The 25121-nt window shown below is 36.0% G+C and overlaps 1 protein-coding gene across 17 annotated transcripts in view; it reads right to left on the minus strand.

Moving 5' to 3' along the window:
- The window catches only part of QKI (QKI, KH domain containing RNA binding), a 146264-nt gene that overhangs the window by 35243 nt on the left and 85900 nt on the right, over positions 1-25121 (minus strand). For all 17 annotated transcript variants that reach the window (XR_015283476.1, XR_015283474.1, XR_002863292.2 and 14 more), the window contains exon 4: positions 10310-10453. Coding sequence is in view for 13 of the 17 variants with exons in the window: in XM_086877970.1 (XP_086734096.1) it covers positions 10310-10453 (144 nt within the window). In the remaining 4 variants the exon portion in view is untranslated. The remainder of the gene's footprint in view (positions 1-10309; positions 10454-25121) is intronic.

Below are 25121 nucleotides of genomic sequence, written 5' to 3' on the forward strand. Positions count from 1 at the left end.
TTTAAATGCTGTAAAATGTATCAAATATAAAGCATGACATAGTAAGAATAAATCTTGGTATTTGTCAGCTTTAGTGTCTTACATGCTTCACTATATTTTCCAAGCACTGCAGAATGATTTATATGGAAACAGGGATGACATCTTCTCATATGACACTGGTAGAGTTCCTTTAAGGCTGTCCAGCTGAGCAGGACTCTTATTTGATGCTGCACAACTGCTAATCTTCCCGCTTACTTTGTAAGGAAGACAAGACATATAATTTAATGCCCAATTTACCTGTAGCACAAAGGCAACATACCTGAAGATATATATATATATATATATAAAAATGTTATAAACTTCCTCTATAAAAATATTTGGGCAATACACAGTATTTAGGCTTATGCAACACACACAAAAAATTATTTTTAATTAATTCTAAACTGAAATCAATGAAACCACTTATTAGCACAAATTTTTTTGAACACTAAGAACCTTCAGACTCTCCCCTGCAATCTCCAGTCCTACATAATAGGGTAATAAAAACTTTGCTCATCCTTCTGTCTCCAAGAATCACCTGTAAAACTACAGATTGCTACAAAAGAAAGTGTATTCCAGCAATGACCTCTCACATATTTATTAAGTAAACACTTACCTCTCAGGGTATTTAAAAAAGCAGTAAGGTGCTCTCAATCACATTTTACAGCTGAAAAAGTTAAGGTTTATTTTAAGCATTCTTGCTATCAAAGGAGAAAACAAATGTTTCTATGATCTGATGTAGTTTAAAAGCCTGGTATTTTTCTGTTTATCTTTCTTGAACCTGATTGACCTTTGGATCATTAAAAGTAAGATTTCCCTGAAGCTGTCCTGGCAGCTCACTGAGTAATAAAGTATCTCTGAAGAGTTCCCTACCATCCACAAGGTGAGGAATTGGTATTGCAAGGATCACTAAGGGAGTCCCCCTGCACAGCCCAACCATTCTCTTTGGAAATGAACCAATAATTTCAGAAATGATTACAGAAAGGCAAATACAGGCTTTGCTCTTGCAGGCATTAAGAACAAACAGCATTCTTCCCAACACTGTATCAATAGTCTATCTGTTCCAAATGCCAGGATACCATTAACTGGCAAATCAGATTAGCACAAGTATTACCATATATACCACAGTAGGTTTAAGCCAGGAGAAATCCAAACACACCTCTTAGCTCCCCTGGTCTTTCAGAACTTATCTTCCAAGATAAAACAAGTGATTATACTCCTGCAAACAGCTTTTCTGCACAATATGTGAAGATTTTATTATTCAAAACACCTGATATCTGTTGACAGTAATGATTTTGGCTATTAATTCTAACAAACTAAGTAAGCCAACTATTTTAAAACTTTGAAACTTTTCTTTAAGACCCTTGGAGCTACAGGCCTGCTCATTAAAAACTCAAACCTCAGACTAGCAGACAGAAAAATAAGGCCACCCAGTACCAAACACAGCCAAAAGGCTGAGCAAGGAAATGGAATTATCCCCTCCCTTCACTAGAGCACTCAAGTACCCGTGTGTACACCTGACAAATCCCAAACTCCACCTATTCTAGTTCCATTTCACCTGCTGTATCATTTGCTTGCTTTAGCAGAACTGTATCAATACAGTTAGTACAGCCACCAAGAAAGTCAGGTAGCCTAAGTTAAAGTTCTGTTTTCAAACTAGGACACAAGCTAGAGAATGAAGGAATCATAAAGATTCTAAGATGAGGGCATAGCAATGCATGCAATTACATGACTGAAAATTTTGTCTTCATGAAAACTGCTTCAAATGACTCTCTAAGACAGCTAACTCCAAGTTGTTTCGGGGCTTTGGTTTTTTTAGTCTCATGAAAAAGGATTTGTAGTGTAATGTAGGATTTTGGAGGCTGTAGCAAAGTATCTATCAAAGGCTAGAATTATTTATTTATAAATAAAGCAGCTGAAATTCTAAGTATCTACAGCTGTGTTTGGCCAAATAAAAAAAATTCACATCTTCCAACCCATTTATAAAAAGCTGCAATATCAAATAACTGGATATAATGCTAGAGACTTCTGACTTCATTAGATTTGCTGGTGTTGAAATTTCCTTCTATCCTGTATTTCCAAGTGATTTGGAACATAAAATATGTTTCACTTTACAACGGAAGTTGAAACTGATGAGCATAATTTACTACATACATAGATGTTGTGAAAACATTAAAAATTAGCTAACAGTGGTAATACTGAAAATGTAGAAGGCCGTGTTGTTTTTATTAAGCTATCCCTATGAATAAAGTAAGTCTGAAAATAAGGCAAAGCTTTTAAAATACTTATTGAAATATGGAAGAATTATAAAAACCTATACCATTTCCAACAACACACAAGAAATATAACATACTATTTGATGGAATCTTAAATGTTTTTCCTTATTAACTGTTTTCCAAGTAATACAACTTTCCAGTAAGATCTCATCTAATCACTTTCCAGGATGTTTTACCACTCTACAATTTAATAAAAATTATGTTACAAATGGCCTAGTCCAAAATCATATAAGCTATTTAACATGATCAGCTCCAATCTCTTATATCATGCCCACCTATGTTTATCCTGCTAACAGTATCCATAACATTCCTGTATTAAAGTCTTAGCCTATAAGCAATTTATGAAAGAAAAAGAAACCAAATTATTCCTCCACTGAAAGCCCAGGTATTTCTGTACTGTGTTAAAGTAGAAACACTTAAGTTTTCTATTGAATAGTAGGTGAAAAACCCTTGGCACTTTTCCACAGGTTAGAATTTTCTGTCTGATGTCAAAACAGCACAATGTAGAACAACTAGATGGCTGTAAATCATCAGTCAGTGTTAAACCACAGATGTCTGTACAACAAACTTTACTTTTGTATAATTAGAAATCTGGATTTCAAAACTAACACTGGCAATAAAGAATGCTTCAACTGGCTGGAAAAGGGAAATGTTTACTAGTTACTTTACTATTATTTCACACAAAAAATCTTTGAAATTGCTAAGATCCTTCTAGAAACCATTCCAAGTCGACTCATACATCAAGTGATCTGAGCTCACCTCCTTAATATAATGTGGTTAGTGTTAAGCATTAAAATGTGTTAAAAGTGCAGGGTAACAAAATCCTACTCTTTATACTACATCTCTCTAGGAATCACAATTCTACAATTACCATTTTTCTGTCACTCAGGTATAAAGTTGAGATTTCAAAAAAGAAAATCAACCAACCAAACCCCAAATGTAACTAGAAATGAAGGATAAGATAAATAACACATGGGTAATTCATTGCAGTTTTGTCATCATCTTCATTAACATGGTCAGACAAGGAGAACTGTAATCTTAATCATCTGCTTTTTGAATAAGTGGAGAAATGCTTTAACAAGATTTTACATAAAGATCCCAACGTACATGTTCTCTTCCAGGACCATCAACAGAAAAAAGAACAAAAGTATGGAAGATGAAATAGAAAGAAGAACAAACGACTAGAGGAAGCACTGAGAAAATAGCCAAGACTAAATAAGCAAATTATAAAAATGAGATGAAAAATTAAAAAGTTACATGTACTGCAAAACAAAAAACCAAAAAATGGTATATAACTATACATTTTTTCTCCCACAACTATGTCTACCAAAAAACCAAACAGATTAGGCACATTCCTGGAAGACAGACAAAACCCATGCAGAACCTAATTAGAGCTCCAAATCAATGCGTAATCCTGTTTTGGAAGGGCACATCCCTACTGAGTTTCAGGCAATGGAGTGTCTTTGCTTCTCTTTGAGAAGAGACTATTTTCTAAGTTTCCCAAGTTCTTTTCCAAAAACTAGATCTACCCTTTCTCAAGTTTTACATTTGTAACACCTTAAATAAACAAATGTAGAGGATGATGAAGAAGAAGAAAAGGGGGAAAAGAGAGGGTATTCAATGGCAACTGTATGTAGGCACAACTAATTTCCTTGGGTTCTAGAAGCCAGCAAAGATGTCCAGAAGATTCAGAGTAAACACCTGGATTAAGGTGCTTAAAAATAACTGCTAGAGAAGCTTCTTTTTCCTATCAATATATGAAATTGAATAACAGTAAGAAAAACCTAGATGAAATAAGAATCCCTACTAACTGCCAAGTTGTAAGCTAATAAAACCAGACATATTTATATAGTTATATTTGATCTTGACTATACATCCAAATTTGTAAAACAATCAACTGAAATACGTGAAGGCACAGCTCATCATAAATTTGTACTTGCCATTTAATTATTTGTCAACTTTCTGAAAATGGAAGCTGAAAACATATTTATAACCGTAATATAAATAGCACATTTTATATCTCTTTTCAACATTCTCATCACGGAATCACAGAATGATTTGGATTGGAAGGGACCTCAGGAGACCATCTAATCCTCACCCAGGGTAGGTTCCAGGTGGGTTTTAGATACCTCCAGAGAAGGAGGCTCTACAACCTCTCTGGCCAGCCTGTTTCAGTGCTCTATCACTCTGAACAATATTCTGATGACCAATTCTAATTTTCTCCTTTGTACTAAGATGATTGCTTCAGGAGAGTTGACAAATGTAACAAAATTTAAACTAGATTTACCTCAATCCAGCTGAAAATCATCAAGACATACTGTAGTAAGTATGGTCTCTAATAAACATCTGCATTCAACAGATATTATTTTGGTGGTAATGAATCACTGGTCTAGAGTTTCCACCACAGGACACAATGATGGAGAGAGTTACTTCTCACCTGCAGCTGGCCCAAAATAATTTTGTTAATACTAACGTAAACACAAAATTTTAACAATGCAGTCATGTATCAAGTGCAATATGTAAACGTTTCCTTTGTGAACTGGTGTAAGAAATTCTTGTTCTCATTTTTAAAACTCAGACTTGCATGACAGTAAGTATTTTCAGGGAAGTCAGACTGTTAAAATTAATAACAGAATTTACTTAAGGACTGCTCAACAAAACCCTCACAATTCTTTACTCAATTTGTGAATAAAACTGAAATTATCAGTACTAGACATACTGGACAGTGGAACACACAAAGAGAAACACTTACAGTCCTCCTTTGTTTTTCACTGCCCTAATCAGAAATTCACTGTAGCAGGGTATTTTACTCTCATGCTATTTGCACGTGAACATACCCACTTGCAGTTCTACAGAAATGTGTGTTTATTTAAGGGTGGTCTGCTGCAGTACCATTTTTCCCTGTCTGCCTGTTCTCATGCCATCAATTCTGTCAGTCCTAAACCTGACCAGGCTTGACTCCTCAGCAAGTCATTCCATGAGGTTCAGCTCTCCACCAAATGGACTCGCCACGCCACCCGATGAAGGCCAGGGCTTTCTGATGCAAAACAGGAAGCAGGAACAGCAAATCACGAAGGAATGGCAGGACTGCAGAAGCCCTCAGTTCATACAGCCATGGAAACATTAAGCCCGCTTCACACTACTAAAAATAATGCACTGTCACCTCTCCCCCACATCAAAAAGTTTACCACGTTATCCAGCAGTCACTGCCAAGGCGTTTGGCTGTCTCGCTGCCCTTCGTACAGAGCTTCCTGTCTGATCACCCGCCCTGAGAGACTTGTATCGGAACTGACAAATCAGTCAAAACGTAGGAATTTCCTAAAATGCTCTTAAGAACAGCAGTATCCTTTTCCTGCTACTGTATCACTTATTAATTTCATGACTTGAACTGAGTAAGCAGCAAACAATGGATTGCACAGCATGACCAACAGTTCAACGGGAAACTATACAAGACAGCACTATATTCTCACTTGTGAAAGCAAAAATGTAAAACCAACACACCATGCAGGAATGAATTAGAAAGAGCTATTCAAGGAAGTCTAACTTGCATGCAGAATTTATTTGGACTTTTTAGATAGCTAATAAAAAAAATTAAATCTTCTGTTAATATCTTCTAAATGTCAAGCTTTTGCTAGTCTTAATTACAGAGCAACAAATTATGTACAGTTATTATAGCATTACTATAATAACTACATTCTTTTTCTTAACTAAAGCATGTTTAAACAGTCTTAAATTAATTTTTTCTCTCTGTATTCTGAGATGGAATTCACAGCACACCAAGTTCCCAGGGTAAAAATTAAGACATCCTTCAGTTTACTCTAAGTAGCTGAAAATAAACCATAAGGAAAATTTACAACCACGCTTATAAAGAAAGTATTAGAAATTCACTTTAATTAATAAACAAGCCCCACCTCATCACACATACTGAAAGCAGTCTTTTAGAAAGAAATGCTTTTAGCTTATTCAAGTGAAAAATAAACCACTCTACCAATACTATCGCTCCTTCATAATATTCTCTCCTGTTACATAAAAGAAAAAGTGTTGTATATAAATGTGAGTAAAAACAGAAATACCATCAAAACAACATCTCTAGTAACTGGGCCTTAACAGAAGGAGGACAATTAGTGAATAACTACATACCAAGCACCACTATAAAAATGCTCCAATTTGTAAAAATCATGCCATATACAGCACATTTACTTTCCCATACAGCTAAATTTGAAGATATTCAAAACTGAAAAGTCTAAAATCACTATTACAGGCAAGATCCAAATGTAGGAGCAAAATGAAACAAGCTTCTACTGAAAAGTTATCTCCTATCTTGACAACTGTAAAATTCTGCATAGTAGTGGCAAAGATATACCAAGTTTGTCAGGGAGCATCCCTGAATAATTCTGTGTTGTAGCTGTCCTCCAAGAAGATGGAACAGCAGCAACCAAATAAAATTACAGCTACCCCAACATTAGAAAAGCAATAAAAAATAAAAAAAAAATCACTGATTCCAGACCAATTTAGGATAGCTAAGTGGAAACCAGAAATACAATCTTTTCCTCGGAAAGGCAACATGGAATCTAAAGAAGAAAGCAGTAAAAACCATCTGTCCCTAATTTGAATTGTATCATGTGTGCCTCATCCTTTATAAAGGCAGCTAGTAAAGGTGAATTAGTAATTAAATGAGACTTGGTCATCTGTAAAATATAAGGAATATCTAGATAAACTCATTCAGGTAGAAACATTTATTCAAGGCTTCTTAGAATACGCAGGCCAAACATTTCTGGCAGAGTTCAGCCCTACAGCCCAGGAGCTCCAAGAACAACTTCAAACCTTTAATGATGCTCTGGTTTGGTGCTATATTTCATTAGTATGTATGCCCTCAACCAGGTTCTGATTTTTTTCTTCTATTATGCAGTTATCAAACCAGAGCACCTTTTGCCTCTCCTTTGCAAGAGAACCACCCATCCTCACTTAACTCATGCAAATAACAAACAACTCTCAAAGCTCTCGCAACAGAGATCAATGGTCTGGAGGATTCACTCCAGAAAGAGGCATAAGGAGAGTACAGCTTGATGTGATCCCAAAAATCTGCAGACTGCTTTATTAATTCTGCTTTTTTTGAAGAAAAACATGAAGGAAGTAATACTGTATGATCTTGCAGGTGTAGATAAAAGACCAGTATCTCACAGAACTATGGGAAGAGGAAAAGAATTAATCCTATGGAACTTGAAGTACAGCCAAAAATTTTTAAAAATTGCTTCATACTAAAGAAATGTAAATTAAATACAAATGAATAATAATGAAGGAAAAAAAAAAAAAAAAAAGAAGAAAAAAAGTTGGCCTTTCTCCTCAAGGAGAACAAAAATGGCTTATTCAGCCAGTCTTCCTCAAGTTGTGCTTTTCATTTCTAAAGATAAACTACTTGACTGTATCACTATCTTGGTAAAATGCAAGAGCAAGTGAAAAGGGAAAATATTAATTCACATCCAGAATGGAGAAAAAAAGAAATCACTAATGATCCAGATTCAGAAATGTAAGAAACACACTTTAGTACTGAAATAGTCTCTGTTCACCCAAGTACATTCAAATAGAAATCCACTCTAAGAAATAGGCCTATTTCTGCACTGATGCTAGAAAATGTAATTAGGATTTTTAACATCTTGAGTACAAAAATAACTGATCATTCCAAAACATTAGGAACTAATTTCCATCTCTGAACACTATAACACTTAACACGTTTCTAAAATTTATTTCATAAACCCAAACCATTGTCACACTGTATGGCAAGAATGAAAATGAGTCTTCTCTCCTACATAGTCTCAAATTTTAATCAAGTTGGACAGTGACAGAACCGACATACATAATCTTTTTTTCCATTTTAATCCTTTGACATTTATCTGAAAAACTTTAATAGCTGGAGGTATTCTACCACAGGAAAGGGAATTTTATTTTTTCCATTCTTACATTTTAGAGTATCTTTGGCATCTTCCAACATCCACAGTTTCACTCACGTTGTTATAATTCACTAGGATATCCCTTCTTTCCATATGCTTATCCTGATTATTTGAAGGTTTATGACTTCCCTCATAGAGGTTTTCAATTCCTATCTTTTAATGCTAAACTGAATTTTTTCAGCTCTCAAACTGCCTGAAGCCACAATTTCATTTTTTTTATACTAATTGAACAGATACAATAGGTAGTAAAAACCCAAGTTCACCCATACACTAATCCATTAGTATGTACTACACATACTTGTTTCAGCAAGGCATAATTTTGAGAAATTACAGCCAACAGACCTTTAACTCTTGTGCAAGTAATATATCCCACCCAAATCTCTTATGCCTATGCATAATATATAAAGATGATAATGAAGTGAACTGACAAAGCGTATTTCAAGTTATTTTCTATTCAAACAATAGTTAGCCCTGTGTTGTTCCTTTTCATTAAAGGGGAAAAACAATTATTCCTACAATCAGGATTACAGTGCTTCCCCAATTGATTAAGCTACTACAGGAGGCAGAGTGCTTTCAAGACAAAGAGCTGGTTGTCACCTTCACAATGAAAGAACTACTTATGAATGCATTACACTCTTTTTGAGGCCCAGAACACACCCATCCAACAGCTCCACGAAACAAGCTTAACACAAACATAACACGCATCAGCACTTCAGACATACTGGGGGTTCTATAACCTTTCATCCTGAAGTTGACCCTTCAGTCATATTATTCAGCATTCAGGGGGGGAGGCAGAAGAATGAACAGACATCTGACAAAATTAATTCACAAGGAAGTTTGGTTTTTAAACCGTTTGCTCTATAGTAGGTTAAGAATGAACATAAGCATTTCAAAATTTTGCCTGAATAAAAATCCTGGCCATGAACTCAATCCTAATGTGCTCAAGGTCTCTTTAATAACTGAGTAAATTCTGAAGATCTACTTTCTCTAGCTGTCTTCTGCTTTCAGAAATTGCCAATGCACAATGTCAAGAGGTCTAAATCAGTTTTCATACCTCTTGCTTAATATTCTACCATTTTTTGGTAATTCAGAATGTAAGACTCTCTCCCTATCTTCAGTAATTTCTAAAAATGTCTTCTGAATAAATCTGCTTATAGAGACAGCATGTGTCACCACAAGTTTCCTCACAGCCAGCATCTATTAGCATTCACTAAGTACCCAAAATTAGAAGGTCATTTTAATACCCCCCACTACTTACTTGCACAAGATAGTCTCAATTTTCCTTATAAGACGGAAAATTTTTCCACCACTGAGAAAGATCTAATTTATTCTTATCATTTTACAGGGACACAAAAGTGGTGGCAAAGATGAGCACAAGATACAAGTTAATGGCACAGGATGCACTATACAGTCACACTGAGTCACACTGATTTGAGTGAGAATACAGAGAAGATCTAAGAGAAGGGCTCTCAGAGGGTAATTCTGGTCTCTGAAAAAGGATTTAAGTCATCTAGCTGTGCAGAAGCCAGGTTATACTATCAGGAAATGAGAAATTATAATTTTCCAGTTTCACTACTTTTGTTTCTCCCCAGTATACTGACAGCAAAGTTTTTTGATACTAAAGGGTTTTGTTCTTTTTGCAAAATGTTTAAGGTGATCATCTAAAAAAAAAAAGCCTTCATTTCTCAAAGTATCGGAATCATCTCACAGTGAAACAAAAAAGCCTGTCAATACTTCCCCAGCCTTAAAGGGAAGAATACTAATACTGAAGGAAAGAGAAAAAACTAGTGTTTGTAACAGCTCAGCATTACCTTTTGAAGGTGATAACTATTTCCTGTATCTGTGTCTTGGACAAAAAATAGTCTCTTTAAAATACTATTCTCTTCTAAGGAATAATTCAGTCTCAGATGAAGCAGTTTAAAGATCACTTGAGTATTACGAAGTTGTATCTTAATTTCATTTTATGATGCCACTCTGCAAGCTTACTCTTAAAACTGTAGTAAGTTAGCTGTATTTCAAAAGTACCTTCTGAAAATGGAAATCAAAGTGTTGCATATAAATACTTACTGCAGGTATCAGTAACTTTCTTACTTCTTCAACAGCCCTCTTCAGCTTTATTTCTGCTCTGTTTTGGGCATCCTCCACAGTGATAAGTACATGTAAATCTTCATTCAGGTGTTCCCAGTTGGCCTTGCCTCGATTCTGTTCTTCCTAAAAAAATTAAAACATGGAAGCTATGAAGCACATTCTGTATAAAACAATCACAACATGAGACAAAATCAATTCTGTAAAGAGCATGAATTTTATTTTCAGCAATGTTTCTTCATACTTTGGAGACTTTCTTATCATATGAACTCAGCCTTCAAAATGTAATTTTTGGGGTTTTGTTTTGTGTTTTGGAACCTCCTACTCGATATTATACTTTTTTAAAGATTACAGTACATATGCTGTTTCTGAAGAGTACCTTCCCCAGCTGAATAAAGGAACAAAAATAAGAATACAAAAACAGTATTACTTTCAGTACTATTTAGAGCCTTTCAAGAGTTAAACAGGTAAGACATACTACTGGTTAAGCAACCAATCTTTTGAAGAAAAGTGAAAAAGACACCAGACATAGAAACTCCATCTGAATCACTACAGAGAACAGGAAAGCAATTCTCCAGTGTTAAGAATCACTTTCAAATACTCATGAAGACAAGATTCAAAGAATCAAACACTATAAAACGAACAGAAGTTGCCATTTTCAAAGGAGAGCTGCATGTAGTGGATGAAGAAAAGAGAGGAGGAGATGACAAGACTTTAATACTGAAATTACAGAAGGACAAGTGACAAGATGGTCACCATTACATAGCTACTCATCACATCCATGGTATTAGTAATCCCAAAGATAAAATAAACTTTTCAGAAAGGGAAAGCATGCTAAACAAAACATTTCAATTTTAAACAACAGAAAACAACAAATTAAAGTAACACATTCAATTATCCAGTCTTCCAAAAAAAAAGTATAATGAAACACAGCACAAAAGAAACTTCCCAATGCCTTTTTTATTAAACAGTGAATAAAGATAGCTAAATTTTTTATGAAACCTCATTTAAATTTGACAATATTTAAAATATAACAAGTTAAAAAAACCAAACAGGGCCTCAAAAAAAAGTTTGTTATAACTTTGAATCTACAAAAAAGGCCTACATAAACAAACCCTGCTTATTTAAAACTTAAAAATCTGGGTATAATAGAAGAGCCTTCTATTTGTAAGATAAACCCTTGTGGCTTAAACAAAATTCACACTAACTTCATTTTTATTTTTATTTTTTTAATTCCAAATGTATCTTTTCCCCCAGATTTAATGAAAAATTCGTCCAGGAAATAAGACACATTGAGGAAATGTTCTAAGATTTAATACCAACCAATGCTTGCAGTAGTGTTTTATTTTTAATTCAGCTAAGTCTGAAATGCTTTGTGGAATAGACAAAGACAAAAACAAGGGGGAAAAAACTGAACCGTAAGAGATGTATAAAATACATATGTAAAAGAATCAGTGCTTTGAAACTACTTTTCACTATGTATGTAATATCCACATATCCATTACTCCATACTATCAGATACTGGTGTGTTTTGCTGTTTTTAATGTTATCTTCTCCAACCTTTTTAACAAAGGGGGCTGTGAAAATAGGTCTGGCAATTTTAGAAGCTGGAAACAAAAGTGAAAAATAACTCTTGCTTATGATATAATACAGAATGTGATGCAAAGTACAGCCAAGTTATAACATGCTCTCTGTTGAAATATAATCCTTGAAAGAACTGTCTATGGCAAGGTATTTGCAACCTATTTATTCAATCGTGATCAAAACTCCACTATGACTTTTTAAACTATTCCTTTCTCTTTTTTTTAATCCAAAGCACAAGTGAGCTGTTTTCTTTTAAGATGGTTACAAGTGACACTAATATGAGGTAACATACAAAATAATACATTACAGGTACGAAGAATGAGAGAAGGTTCCTAAACCAGCAGAGGGCAGAGGAAGAAATGTGCAACTACCTGTTCTTGCATTAACACTGTGTTGGAATGGGAAACGTCCCTTGCTACACCAGATGCAAGAAACCTGCACAACTATAAACGCACAGGAGGCAAAACAAATATATTTAAAAAGGCAAAGGGGAACAAATGACAAGGAAAGGTGTCCCCAAGTAAAGCAGCAAGTTCTGTTCCTGAAAGACAAGGAATGACTAAATGAAGTATTAGCCACCACGCCATTAAACACCATACATCATGTTTATACATAGTGTGGGCTTTATGGTGTATCCTTTTCTCTCATAATGAAAATAATACAGTGCAAAGTTTCCAAAACTTGCTTCAGATTAATGCTACATCAAGTACTGGCACTGTACTCCAAAATACTCTGTTGCAGCGTAAGAATTTTTTGTTCAGTTTAAAAGAGAACAAAAAGCTGCATATAGGACAAACAAATGATACTGAAGATTTTTTTATCCCCTTATTACTTACTTTGAGGTGGAACATGTGTTTAAGGTTTATAATCACAGTTGTTATTAGGGTGAGACCTTACATCACAAGAAATCATACAAACTACTTATCAGTAAGATAAATGAAGTAGTGTATGACTATGATAAGCTCTTCTACGGCCATAAAATACAGTAATAAAAGCGTTGTTGTTGAGAGTGCTATTTATTAAGTCAAATGGTAAGACTGAAAGAAAAGCTAAGAAGAATAAAATTTCACACTGTTTAAAAAATAAAAGAGAAAAAACAGAGTTTGGAATTGGTTTCCAATTTATGTTCTGTCTCAATACACTGGAGTTATGATTTCATCCAGTGCTCCCATTCTGTCTCACAAGATGGTTTTCTTAGTGGGTTAACAGTTTCCTAATTGATTGAAATGCTAGTTGAATGTTATATCAGTATGTATATTTGATTATTTACGTGTTTGGTTTTACCCAAAATGGGAAATTCATTTACTAGCTCATTCATTCTAACAGAAAGTCAGTTGCAAAACACAGAATTTACACTCACGAAAGAGAGATAATCTGCAAACCTCTTGTGCTTAAGAGCTACCTTTTTTTTGCTACCTCATTTTCCTTTTAAACCCTAAAAGGATGGCTTGGAGAAACGTATTTTTCCCCAAGTAAAATCTTTATTTGTATTAAACTAATCCTCTGTGCAACAAGTCTTGAATACATCTTTTCTCAAACATGTTCTGATACAGTAAAGCCTGAACAGCAAAGTTGAATATATCTTAAACACAATTAGGAAAGTATCCTTCTGAAGACTCATGAAATATGGTCCAAGATTTTAAAGGCTGATTAGAGTTTTCTTTTGAATTTTCCAGGGGAGAAAATAGTGAAAAGATGGGCAGGAGAGAATTACTACAACTTGCCTCACTGCGTAAGTTGGTACAAAAAAACCTACAAGATGTGGCTGTCTTGAAAGTGCAGATAAGACAAACCAGTTCACTTCATAGATTCAAAAAATGTCTGGGCTGGGAAGGAACCCTGAACATCATCCAATCCAAACCCCCTGCTCAGGGCAGGGTCAACTCAAGTATGTTGCTACGGGCAAGCTTTAAACATCTCCAAGGACAGAGACTTCATCCCCTCCTCCAAGAGACCTGCTCAGTGTTCAACCACTGTTCAGTGACAACAACAAAAAAAAAAAAAAACCCTTTTTCTTAGGTTTAAAAATTACTCCTTTTCTTTCAGTGTGCCCACTGCCCCTTGTCCTTCAGTAGCAACTGTTGAACCATTCAGCCTAGTTGCTAGGTCTACCTATTGAAAAAGCAGTCAGGAGTAATAGAAATTGCCATGAGAATTATTTTGGGAAAGAAACATTTGCTAACACAGCAGGAAGGGCATGCACAGTGAAGGAAGAAACAGCACTAGGAAAATCAGAAAACCTAAGATTGGGGAAAAGGAAATTCAACTGCATATATTCAAAATCACATTACATACACAAGAAGCAATTGGCAGCATGAAGTCATGCTGCATCCCAGAGATTGTTTATGGAAGAATTATACATGAAAAATGGAGACTGAAGATGTAGAAAACCACAAAGTAAAGTGATTTATGCCACAACCTTGGGGAACAACAGTATTAGAAAAGCTTAATTATAAGCAAACTATCTTGTCTGCTAAATTAAAGAACATTAAGGACAACATAAATGGCAGATGAAATTTCACTGTGTTCCTTGTTTGGCAGAAATTTCAGTATCCTTAAATATAGCCTAATTCTGCAGACAGATTTGCTTTCATTCTCTTGCCTGTGCATATACACTCATTAATCCTCAAAGTACCTGTGCACAATAATGGACTACTCAATATTTATCTTGCTATTAGGGTCAATGTATTAGGTAGTTAAAAAAAAATATTGCTACAAGTCCTCAAAATTTAGCTGCACAAAAAAAAGTGGTGCAGCTACAGGAATTTTCTTGAGAAGGGATTTAGGGGGAAGCAGAAAAGCAGGTAAAAGATGCAACTGACTTGAATCCACAAAATCAAACTTAAATATTAGAAATGTTGTTCCATGAGGGGAACTACAGTAGTCCAGCTTACTGTCAAACTGTATCTCATATTTTCCACACATCCTACCATACACCACAGTAACTTCAAGTTGTGGTCCTGCACCTCCTGCATCTTGGGCCTAAATGGTCATTCCTATTTATATCTTCATATCCCATGCCAAAGCTTTCTTCTTAATTCCTCAATCTCTGACTGAACAAGAATGAGACAGCAGCTTACCTAGCTTCTTGCAAGATACACAAAGCAGATGACTGAAAAATCCACAAGAACAGAGTATGAAGTTAGGTCTCTTCTCTATCTAGCCAGTCTGTTTCAAAGAACTTCAAACCCAGATAAGTGTCAAGGTTGACTGAAATTGTTAAAATTATTCAAATGTTAGAAAAGGACAATATGAACACAAAGAAAGCTGTCAAAAATATTTCATCATCAACCTAAAAAAAAACCCCTCAAACCTTATTTCTCACCCCAAAGACCTCCCCAGTATGGCCAACTCATGAAAAATAACTTGACAAATTAAAAACTGGTGAAGTAGGATCCAATCACTTCCAAATGTCGGAATACCATTAAAGAAAAATGAAACAAACACTGAGAAAATGCTACGCTGTTTATATGCAGCCAGAGAAATATTAATTAGACAATAAGAAAGAGTGAAAGAATGAATGCAATGTGGTTAGAGTGGAAGCAACTTTCTGACACGGCACTTTTTTCAGAAAGCTGTGGACTATCCTGTAGTAATAAAAAAAGTGCAGCTTCCATTCTATGCACTTTTTTCCACTCCATCTCATACAATTTCCTGTAATGTAGGCCACTAAAAAGATACAAAACCAGCTCACTACCAACAGCAGGGATCTTTTAAAGAATTAAAGTCACCAGCTCAAGCAAGTGTTGAAAATTAACCTTAGCATTCTCACTCATCTTGAAGTGATAGGCTATTAAATTCTGTTTTCACCAACCTATTAAACAAGCTGGTCTCTCTGCTGAATGACAAAAACCACAGAAAAGATAGAGCAAAAGGGAAGAATGTTTTCATATAATGTCAAATTGAACACTAAAATTAAAAGGCATTAGAATAGCTTTAGTCCTTCAAACCATACAAAGGTTTAATTCAAGTACACTCTAAGAACTTTAATTAAAATTATCCTAAGATATAAAAACCAGTATAATCACTCACCGCCACTTCTCACAGTCAAATGGAGGAGGTAAGATGTGGAGAGAAAAAATTCAGCTATTTAGTAAAAATCTCACAATATATTTTGTCTAATAAATTGTGCTACAGCTACATTGAAATTAACAGTAGCTCTAGGTGAATATTTCTTTTCCATAATGAAAACATTCACACACATAAATTAAAGTTTCAAAAATAATTCAAAGAGCAGTTTAAAAGAAGCTATGTGAATTTAAAAAATTAAAGCTAACATGTCGATTTTAAAGACTTTTGAAACAGAAGTTAAATTTAAATAAAAGGTCACAAATAAGGTCATTATAAATAAATTGTAGTCCTGATCTAATTTTACTATTTTTAAGTAAGACATGGTATGTATTGCGGCCATGCAACAATATCTGAATTACTAAGGCCAGGAAAAACATCATTCAGCTGTTCAATACAGCTTTTATCTTACTTTACAACCTTTTGTTGACACAGCTGAACTGGTAAAACCAAGTCAGAGGAATTTTAGAAGAATGCACTTTGCCCTAAAGTCATACCACTGCCAACCTTTCAAGAGTTGTCTGTCTTGTGTCATTTAATGAAACTTCCATTCTTGCAACTGTTCTGCCAACCTGGGCTACAGAATTGTATTTTAAATTGTATTTTAAAGCTTTTGGCTTCTCTGCTGCAGATAGTTCAAAACAAACATACAGAAGACAGAAGATTTCTGTAACGTTGTGCAAGGAATAAACCACTCGGTCTACAAATAATTCCACATCAGCTGATCCGTATTCATGAGAAGTCCACACGTTGTGAAGCAAAAAAACAATTGGATAATCTCTTACTGTTGTATTACTGCATCCTTTCTTGAGCAGTGTAACAACTCCCTAAGGTTCACTGCCCTGCCAGGCAGCCCTTACTGCTCCCACTGGCACTGGCCCCAAGCACCACACCAGCCTTTCAGACCACATGCTGATGCAGCAGATGCCTCCCCACCTCATTTTCTGCTGGACAAGGGAGTTTACAACCATAAAGGGCTACAGAGTGCCAAAACAAGGTCAGTTCTGTAGCTGGGGAAAGGAGAAGGTGAGGGATCATATTTTAACACGTAACAGCCCCTTAAAAGACTGTCTCACCATGCCTCATGAAACTATCCTAAGTGAAATCTAATTATGCACGTGCCAGAGGCAGAACACAGTCGTCTTTGTTACCTGGTATGAAACACCCTGCTCATTTGTGTATAAAATGCTAGTATGACAGTAACAACTGTAAACTGGGGCTTCCTCCTTCCATTTTTGTGACTGAATCTTAGGTCTCGACAGGACTGACTGGTAAAAAGCAAAGAAAAAAATCCTGAAAAACAGCCAATCCATCCCCAAACCTATATTTGAACGATGCAGTCCTGATATTAACATTTCAATAGAAGTTGTTAATCCAAATGAGGCCTGAAAACAAAATAAATGCTTAGGTAAGTACCAAAAATAGAGGTTTTTTTGATCAGATGAAACTCCAAGCCAGCCCTGCAGAAAACCAGTTTAAAATGATGCACTAATTACAGTATCTGTTTGAACAACAGAAGCAATTTTATAACATGAAGCATCAGAACACACTGATTGTCCTAACCCCTGCTGATAAACTGCTTAAATTGTGCAGTTACAGTCAGGCAAATTAACACAGACTTTTGCTCCTACTGAGTTTCTAATGGCAGCAGCTCACAAGCTGAAAGCTGGTAAAAAAAAACAAGGGTACCAAGCTATGCTGAGGGAACAGCACCTGGTCAGGGAGAACACGGCAGCTTACTCCACATTCAGAATTTCCTCAGAATCAAAGTTTTCACCTACAGTAACAGCTGACCAATTGCTTAAATTAACAGTCACACACTTGTTGTTCTGACTGTCCAACAAGTTAGTGCTACTCATCGAGTGTTTAATTATAAATTATTATTGTATACCAAGCCCCCACACCGAGACGATTTTGGATTGAGAAAGTGGGTGTCTTTCAGCACACATTGGACTGTCAAACATTGTCAAAGGACAATCTCTTAAGAACCGTTCTAAAAAAAAGAAAAAGAAATTTGGCGGTATGAAACAACCTAAATGACACAAGAGGACTCTGTTCTCTGTCTCAAAGCCTCAACACAGACTGTGCTCCGGACACTTCAAACCAGGCACCGCCCCAAGCTGGGATCCACCCCGCAGTCAAAATGGTTCCCGAAGGCTCCGAGCATTCCCGGGAGCTTCTGGAGCCGCTGTTTCCAGCAGGGGTGCGGGGAGCCCTGGGGGGCTGCGGACGGAGCCGGAGCCGGAGCCGCGGCCCAGCCCGGCCGGAGCGCCCGGGCCGCTCCCCGCGCAGGGCCCGGCCCGGAACGGGAACTGCCCGGGAAATGGCACCGGGACCGCAGCTCCACCCACACGTCTTTCTGCTCGCATGCTTCCCTCGAGCTGTGCCCGTGGGAAATAGAAGGGCTGTGGAACAAGCTGTGGTGTCCAGTGATGTCAAAGCCCAGGAATCTGTTAAGACTGAGTATTTCACTGCTGTGGGATAAAAGTAAAAAAGTTTTGCATGCATCCACAGGGAAATAAATGAGAATTTAGCACGTGAAATGCACAGCGTAAACTCAGTATCTGGATATAGTCATTAGAGATGAATGCTCTTTTTAACATGGATACTTAAAATTACTATGAAGTAACAAACTTTCCCCAGAGGCAGAGGAGTGAGATTATTCATTTCTCCGACTTGGGACTGACAGGTAAGAGTTTTAACGCTTTATCAGAACTCCTGGCATAGTAAATTTTATATGGATACAGTTACACTGATATCCAAGAATGGTTTTATTCCCCTAAAGAAAAGGGAAAAAGCAGTAGGAAACATTTCACAATATTGTGATTCTTTTTACACACTAACCCCCCTCACTGAACAAACATCAAATTCCTTTGAAAGAAAAAGAAATACCAATAAATCCTGAATGCAAGTCTGGGATCAGAGTTAGCTTTAGACGGCTTTTTGAAGGGAAGTACCTCCACATTTTGAATTGCAAGGTACAAAAGACATTTTTAAGTGCAGGCTTCGACCAACAAAACCTCATCTGTGAGAGTGGACACATTCCTCAGAGCATTCTCTAATCAGGAAATACAGGCAGTAAGTGTATTTTAACTCATGACTCAAGTCCATTCACCATCAGTCACTAATGAAATTAACTTCCAGATAACCTGCAACTGTTTTAAAATCACTTCTGCATAAACCTATTTGCCACTGAGTAATTCATGAGCATTATTAAGCAGTATAAAGCTGATTCCACTAGTCAGCTTTAGCTGGAGAAAGGATGACAAAAGTAAGTGCTCTTTTACATCCCTTATTATCAAACAGCACCTATGTACCATGCACACATAGTAAATTATTCAATTTACTTCAAACATTTTATGATTTTTATTTTGAAATTAATTAAGAGGATGTTAAATTTATATATATTTAGTTATGTAATAGAAAACAATTCTAGAATTGATTTTTTTTTTTTTTTTTGTGATTAGGAATAAGTGACTGAGGTATTTTTCTGAACTGAATTTACAAACCTCTTAAAGAAAAGGAGCAGAAAGAAATACCAAGAGGAGAAAAAAATGTAACATCTAAGTGACCTTTTGGAAGTATCAGAATAACCAGCTGCTAATACTTTGCATTTTAATGCCAACACATCCACACTTCTACTTCCTTCCTCTCAATTTGCCTATTGCTTCCAGATTCCCGTGGCTCAGCCTTTGCTTGAAAATCCAAACATTCTGCTGTCAGAATTTCCTCAAGAAGCTGCACACGCCTCTCATATAGATAAAAAATACAAGATATATCAAAAGGGGTTCCTCTGCATAAATCTTAGTGAAGGTTTTAAGCGAGTATATTGAAGATAACTTTGCAAAATTGCAATATATTCCCACCAAGCCTTTTCTTTTTTTGTTACAAAATAACTGTAAACTTTTTTAGGAGATAATTTTTCTTCCCCATTTTCCCATGCTAACATTTATAATACACCATTACTAACATTGATATCTTGCCTGAGAGTGCTTAGCACTTAGAAAAGTAAAGAAAAGTGAAATTTCACTAACTCCAAAGCTCCGCATGAAAGTATACAAAGATGTTACTACAGAATATTTTTAACAGAAACTTGGACTGAACACATTAACATAACCTCAGTGTGCCAAGAAAATTAAAAAGCACCACCCTCTTAGACACAATATAATAGACAAGTTTCAGATACCTTATAAAACTATGCACAGAAGCCAATTTGAGAAAGTAAAACTGAAACTTCTTCCCTATTTCCTCTCCTTCCCCCCAAAAATAAGAAAGTAACAAGTTTAAATTATTTACTTTTTGTATGTACAAAAATGTGACCTCAGTTTAAAAACCTGAAGTTACTACTGTTCCTATAACTCAAATGAGACTTGTAATGTAAAATGAAATTATTGTTATAGTAATATGTTGTTAGCTTTATTTTAGGACATTGTGATCTTTAGGTTTTTACTGTTTGTCAAAGCAATTAAAAAAAAGACTCATGACTCAAACCAAACATACCTAGCTAGTACTTAAGTAACTTCAAAAAAACTCAAATAGCTTCCCAAGCCACAAAGAAACTATTTTGCTCAGTGAAACAGAAAAAAATTGAAAGAGCTGAAATAAACATTCAACATCATGGATTTTTTTTCAGAATGGTACAGGGACAGGTTGGGGAAGGGAAAGGCTACAGTATATAACTTTAATACTTTAACCTGTGACACTTCGCCTATAGAACTTTACTTGTGGGCTACAAGAATGCAGCCAAATACAAGAAAGAGGCCACATGCAGGAAAGCAAAGCTGTTTTTATTACTAGGACCAGGCTGACATGGTTGCAAATACTACAGTTTTAGCTCAAAATCTGTATCTAGCAATTCCTGAGAATGGTTCTTTGTGATCTGGATGTGTAAATAAACAATAACCAAGTTTTGACAAGAGCAGGCAGAATCAGACTGGCAAAAACAGGGCAAGAGGGAGGGGTGTAATCAATGTTACAACAGCTCGCTTACATAAACTGAAGTGCTTTGTGGTATCCTGGCCTTAGCAAAAAATAGTGTATCAAGTGCTTACATGATAACACCTAGTATTTTTTCCTCTTATTTCCCCTTTCTTGTTTCAATGCTGGGGATGAATCTTCATTGGAGATTTCCTCAAAGATGTACTCCTGCTTCCTCTAGGTGTGCTAAGATAGCAAGAAGAATCAAGTGTCTAGGCAGCTAAATGCTACCCAGTGCATTTGGATTAAAAGCACCTCTTATGCCAACAAGCAAGCAGAATCCTAAAAATAAACCAAACTTTTCCATAAGTTGTTGCTTAAACGAATATTTGCAATTTTAGACACAATGTCTGTGCTTACAATTAGAACACTAATCTTTCACAGTCACTTCAGAGAAAGAAACCAAATCCCAAGACAGAACCATTCTGAGTTTTCTTGTATAGAAGGCTTCCCTGCACAGACTTCAGTTTAACACAGCTGCAGGGCTAACTGCTCACTCCCACAAGAGAAGTGGATCCATCCCTTTCTCCTTCCCGCTCCTTGGTACCAGCAGCAGCTCTTGCTGTGGCCTTCCAGAGCCAGTTAACACAGCCAAGTGCTGCTGTCAGACTGGGTTTTGCCTGTTTAGCAAGCTGAACTGGCTCAGTGACACATCCCACACGCAGCAGGCTGAGCACAGAGGAGGGCACAGGCACATCTCCCTCTGCAGCAAGCTGCCAGCTGTCAGTCACACCTCTGGCAGGACACACAGCAGCCCAGTCGCTCCCCAAAAGGTGCTGAGGGCAGGGAGCCCCTCGCTCTCCCTGCCCAGGGGACATGCTGGCATTCCTAAGTGCCACGTGCGTCAAATGTAATCTTACCGCAATACATAAATTATTATTAAAAGTATTCTGAAAACTTCGTTTCCACTCCAAGTTAGGCCTGCAGAGCAATCAGCTTCCTTCCACTTCAAATTCTGCATCCCAGCTGCTTACCTGAGAAACTAGCACACTATGTCCCATGTATTTAAGCAAGGGTGTGTCAAAGAAAAAAACCTTGTCGTTCACAGCACAGGGATTACCTCTAAAATAAAGTTCACTTAGACATAAATGTTTGGAATCTTCTTAAAAATGTGTAATTTCACAGGATATATTAATGTAAATTAAATAAACTAAATTGTTTTTTTAAAAAAGAAATGAAATTCTGTTGCAAAAAACACAGAAAAATCGAAATTTTCTACTGAATACAGAACTCACAGTAAACACTGGCTAACAAACAGAAGTTGAGTCCTTGAAAGCATTCAGAACTCCTGCCTCGAATAATTTCAGCACACAAGTTTTCCCTGTATTTAAGCATGAAACCTTGCATACAGTCTGTAATTATGGATTTATTGCTGCAGTTGCCTCAAATCCTTGCTACAATTACATGGGATTTGACACAACCAAGCTACCAGCTCGATAACTCAAAGTATGACCACTGTTCCAAACCTTCTTTACAACCAATTTCATGCAACTACTCTATTGATTATAATGACTACAGAATGAGGAGCATTCCTTCACATGCCACATGTTCTCAGGGCTGGATTAAAACACAAAATAAACATATTAAAACAATAGCCATGATGCCAGTTAAAGACTGTATAGCTGAGTGCCAGCTTGGCACTAATATTAAATGGCTTTTGAGGATACCACTGATAATATATTAGGGAAACCTTTACTACAGCTCAGAAAAGACAGATGATCAGGATTCCCCTTCACTGCTCATATAGCATCAAATACAGTGATTTTAAAACAAACAAACAAACGAGCCCAACACAACCACCAAAACAAAACAAACAAAAACCTCAAAAATTAAATGGACCCCTCCAACAAACAAAGACCACCAAAAGAAGAAAAAGAAAAAAAAATAAAAAAAAGGCAGCACATACAAATATGACTTTAACATTGCAACTCCTCATACTCTCTCTGATGGTTTTCACAGAGAGTTCCCTAGTCCTTCAATGAATCCGTCGTAAAGGTCTGCGTTTGGAAGTCTTTATTCACACTTCCTACACTTAATAAGCTGAAAAGCACAAAGTTTTTAGCTCATTTACAATACTGTACACTAGCATCAACTCTCTATAGCATCTGTGCAACACATCTAAAATAAAACCCTTGTGAAATTAATGAAATTAATTATTTCTGTAAAGGAGTAATTATGAAAATTATGCTCACTTTTTAAATTGGAAAACAGTGTTTAATAAAATTGCTTATTACATAAGCACAAAAGAAAGTGAAAGCTGATCATAATTTTGATTTGAAGTCAAATATCACAATATTTACATGTATACTGGTTTCAGGAGAGAATGTCTAGATGTGTATCCTTCAAGATCCCATTCAGTTAGCAATCCTACAACTGCTGTTTAGGAGACCTCATCATCCTTACAAAAAGACACCTGGTTTCATGAGAATTTTCTGAATCCCACAAATTCTGGTAAAATGTACAAAACATTCAGCAAAGGAATGTAATTTTTTAAAAAACTCAATAAATAACATCTTTACATCAACATAAATGACATCTTTACTTCCATCATTTTGAGTAAAACAGAGTGTGCAAACTAAGATCTGTAACTAACCAAATTATCAAAGCTCCACTGCAAGTCACTGTAATATGCAAAATTAAGGCTTATTATGAAAAATTTCAAGTTCTGTTTTCTTCAACACATTCCCTCAGCTACCCAAGATATTAATACAGAGAGAAATATCATTAATAAATACAGGACAGATCAAAAGAGGCAAACAATGTCATTACAGTACGAAGCTGCAGAAGAGCAAAGTAAATCCTTGATGTGCTATCCAAGTCACTACTTTAAAATAAGCAATTTTTAAACAAATTCCAATATGATATCAGAAACATGCAAGAAGTTATTAAAAAAACTAGCTGCTTCTGCTCTTCAAAAGACAAGCTCCAAGCTTCTTTCATTAAAATATCCATTATACACATTTTCAGACTGCACGCTTATCTGCCCCCACAAAAAATCAAATGAAAGTTTTACAGTTTAACTTAATATACTTCTGAATTACAAAAGTTGAAGGAGGTAAGACCAGGTAAAAAACGTCATTATGTGGAAGCTTTTCTTACATTTTACAGTGGTTTCATCCACTTTAGAAAATAAGACAGCATTGAGCATGAATTGAGCACAAAAATAATTGTACACTTTGCTCACATCCTGGAGAGATAGGTAGAAGGAAGGTCAATTTCTTCATCCTAAATGTTTCCTCTTCTTCAGAAAAGCACAAGCATGACTTTTTTTTCCAAAATGCATTTCCAAGAGATGACAAGTATTTACGGCCCACTGACAGGTCCTGACCTCCCACCTCCTTTTTTCCGTCCTCTCTCTTCTCAAACTGGCACAGGTATTAATTTGGATCAATACAGCTTATTAACTAGCAATTTTTACTTTTTTTTTTATGTCCACTGAACTATTCTCTTACATTAGCTGACCAAAATCTAGCGTCTTTGCTGGTCCCATTGTAACCCTCTAACTTGGACTACAACATTTGTTCCCACCTCCCAAAACAGAAGTTAAGCAAAACTTTCCCAAACTTGTAATCCTGTATTCTCATGCAACAATAAACCAAAACTGTTGGTTTTATTCACAATAAGGATTAGTCAGGTCCAAAAAACTTCAGCAGAACAGATGGATAGTTCTTTGCTGTTCCTCTAATACAGCCTTCAAGATGATGTGATGCCATCAGGAGAAACTGAACATGAGCTTTCAGGAATGTTCCTAGCACAGAAATAGTTACAGGTTTCATACCAATGCATTAAAGGTTGATCAACTGTCCACAGTGAGAATTCTAAAGAGCTGATCTGAACATCAGCAGCTGAAGGTAAGAAACAATCAACACTTTTTTAATTTTTCTAAGAAGAAAAACACTTATGACCCACCCAACAAATTTTCATTTTGTAGATCAGTTCAAAAGAAAAAACTTCAACAACTGTTATCACAAAAACTTTCCTAATATTAGAGCTACATATTTTTACACCAACTGGGTACTGCAAAAGTGTGTACCTGATGTGAAACCCGTCAATAATCAATAAAAGCTTGAATATATTCTTCCTCACACAGAATCATACAAGGCAGATTTAGGAAAGGGAGAGAGGCTGAGGTTCTTTTTCAACCAGAATCTCCTCAAATAATAGG

The sequence above is a fragment of the Cyanistes caeruleus genome, chromosome 2 (genome assembly GCF_971803275.1).
Source record: "Cyanistes caeruleus chromosome 2, bCyaCae1.hap1.1, whole genome shotgun sequence".
In the NCBI taxonomy this organism is placed as follows: Eukaryota; Metazoa; Chordata; class Aves; order Passeriformes; family Paridae; genus Cyanistes; species Cyanistes caeruleus.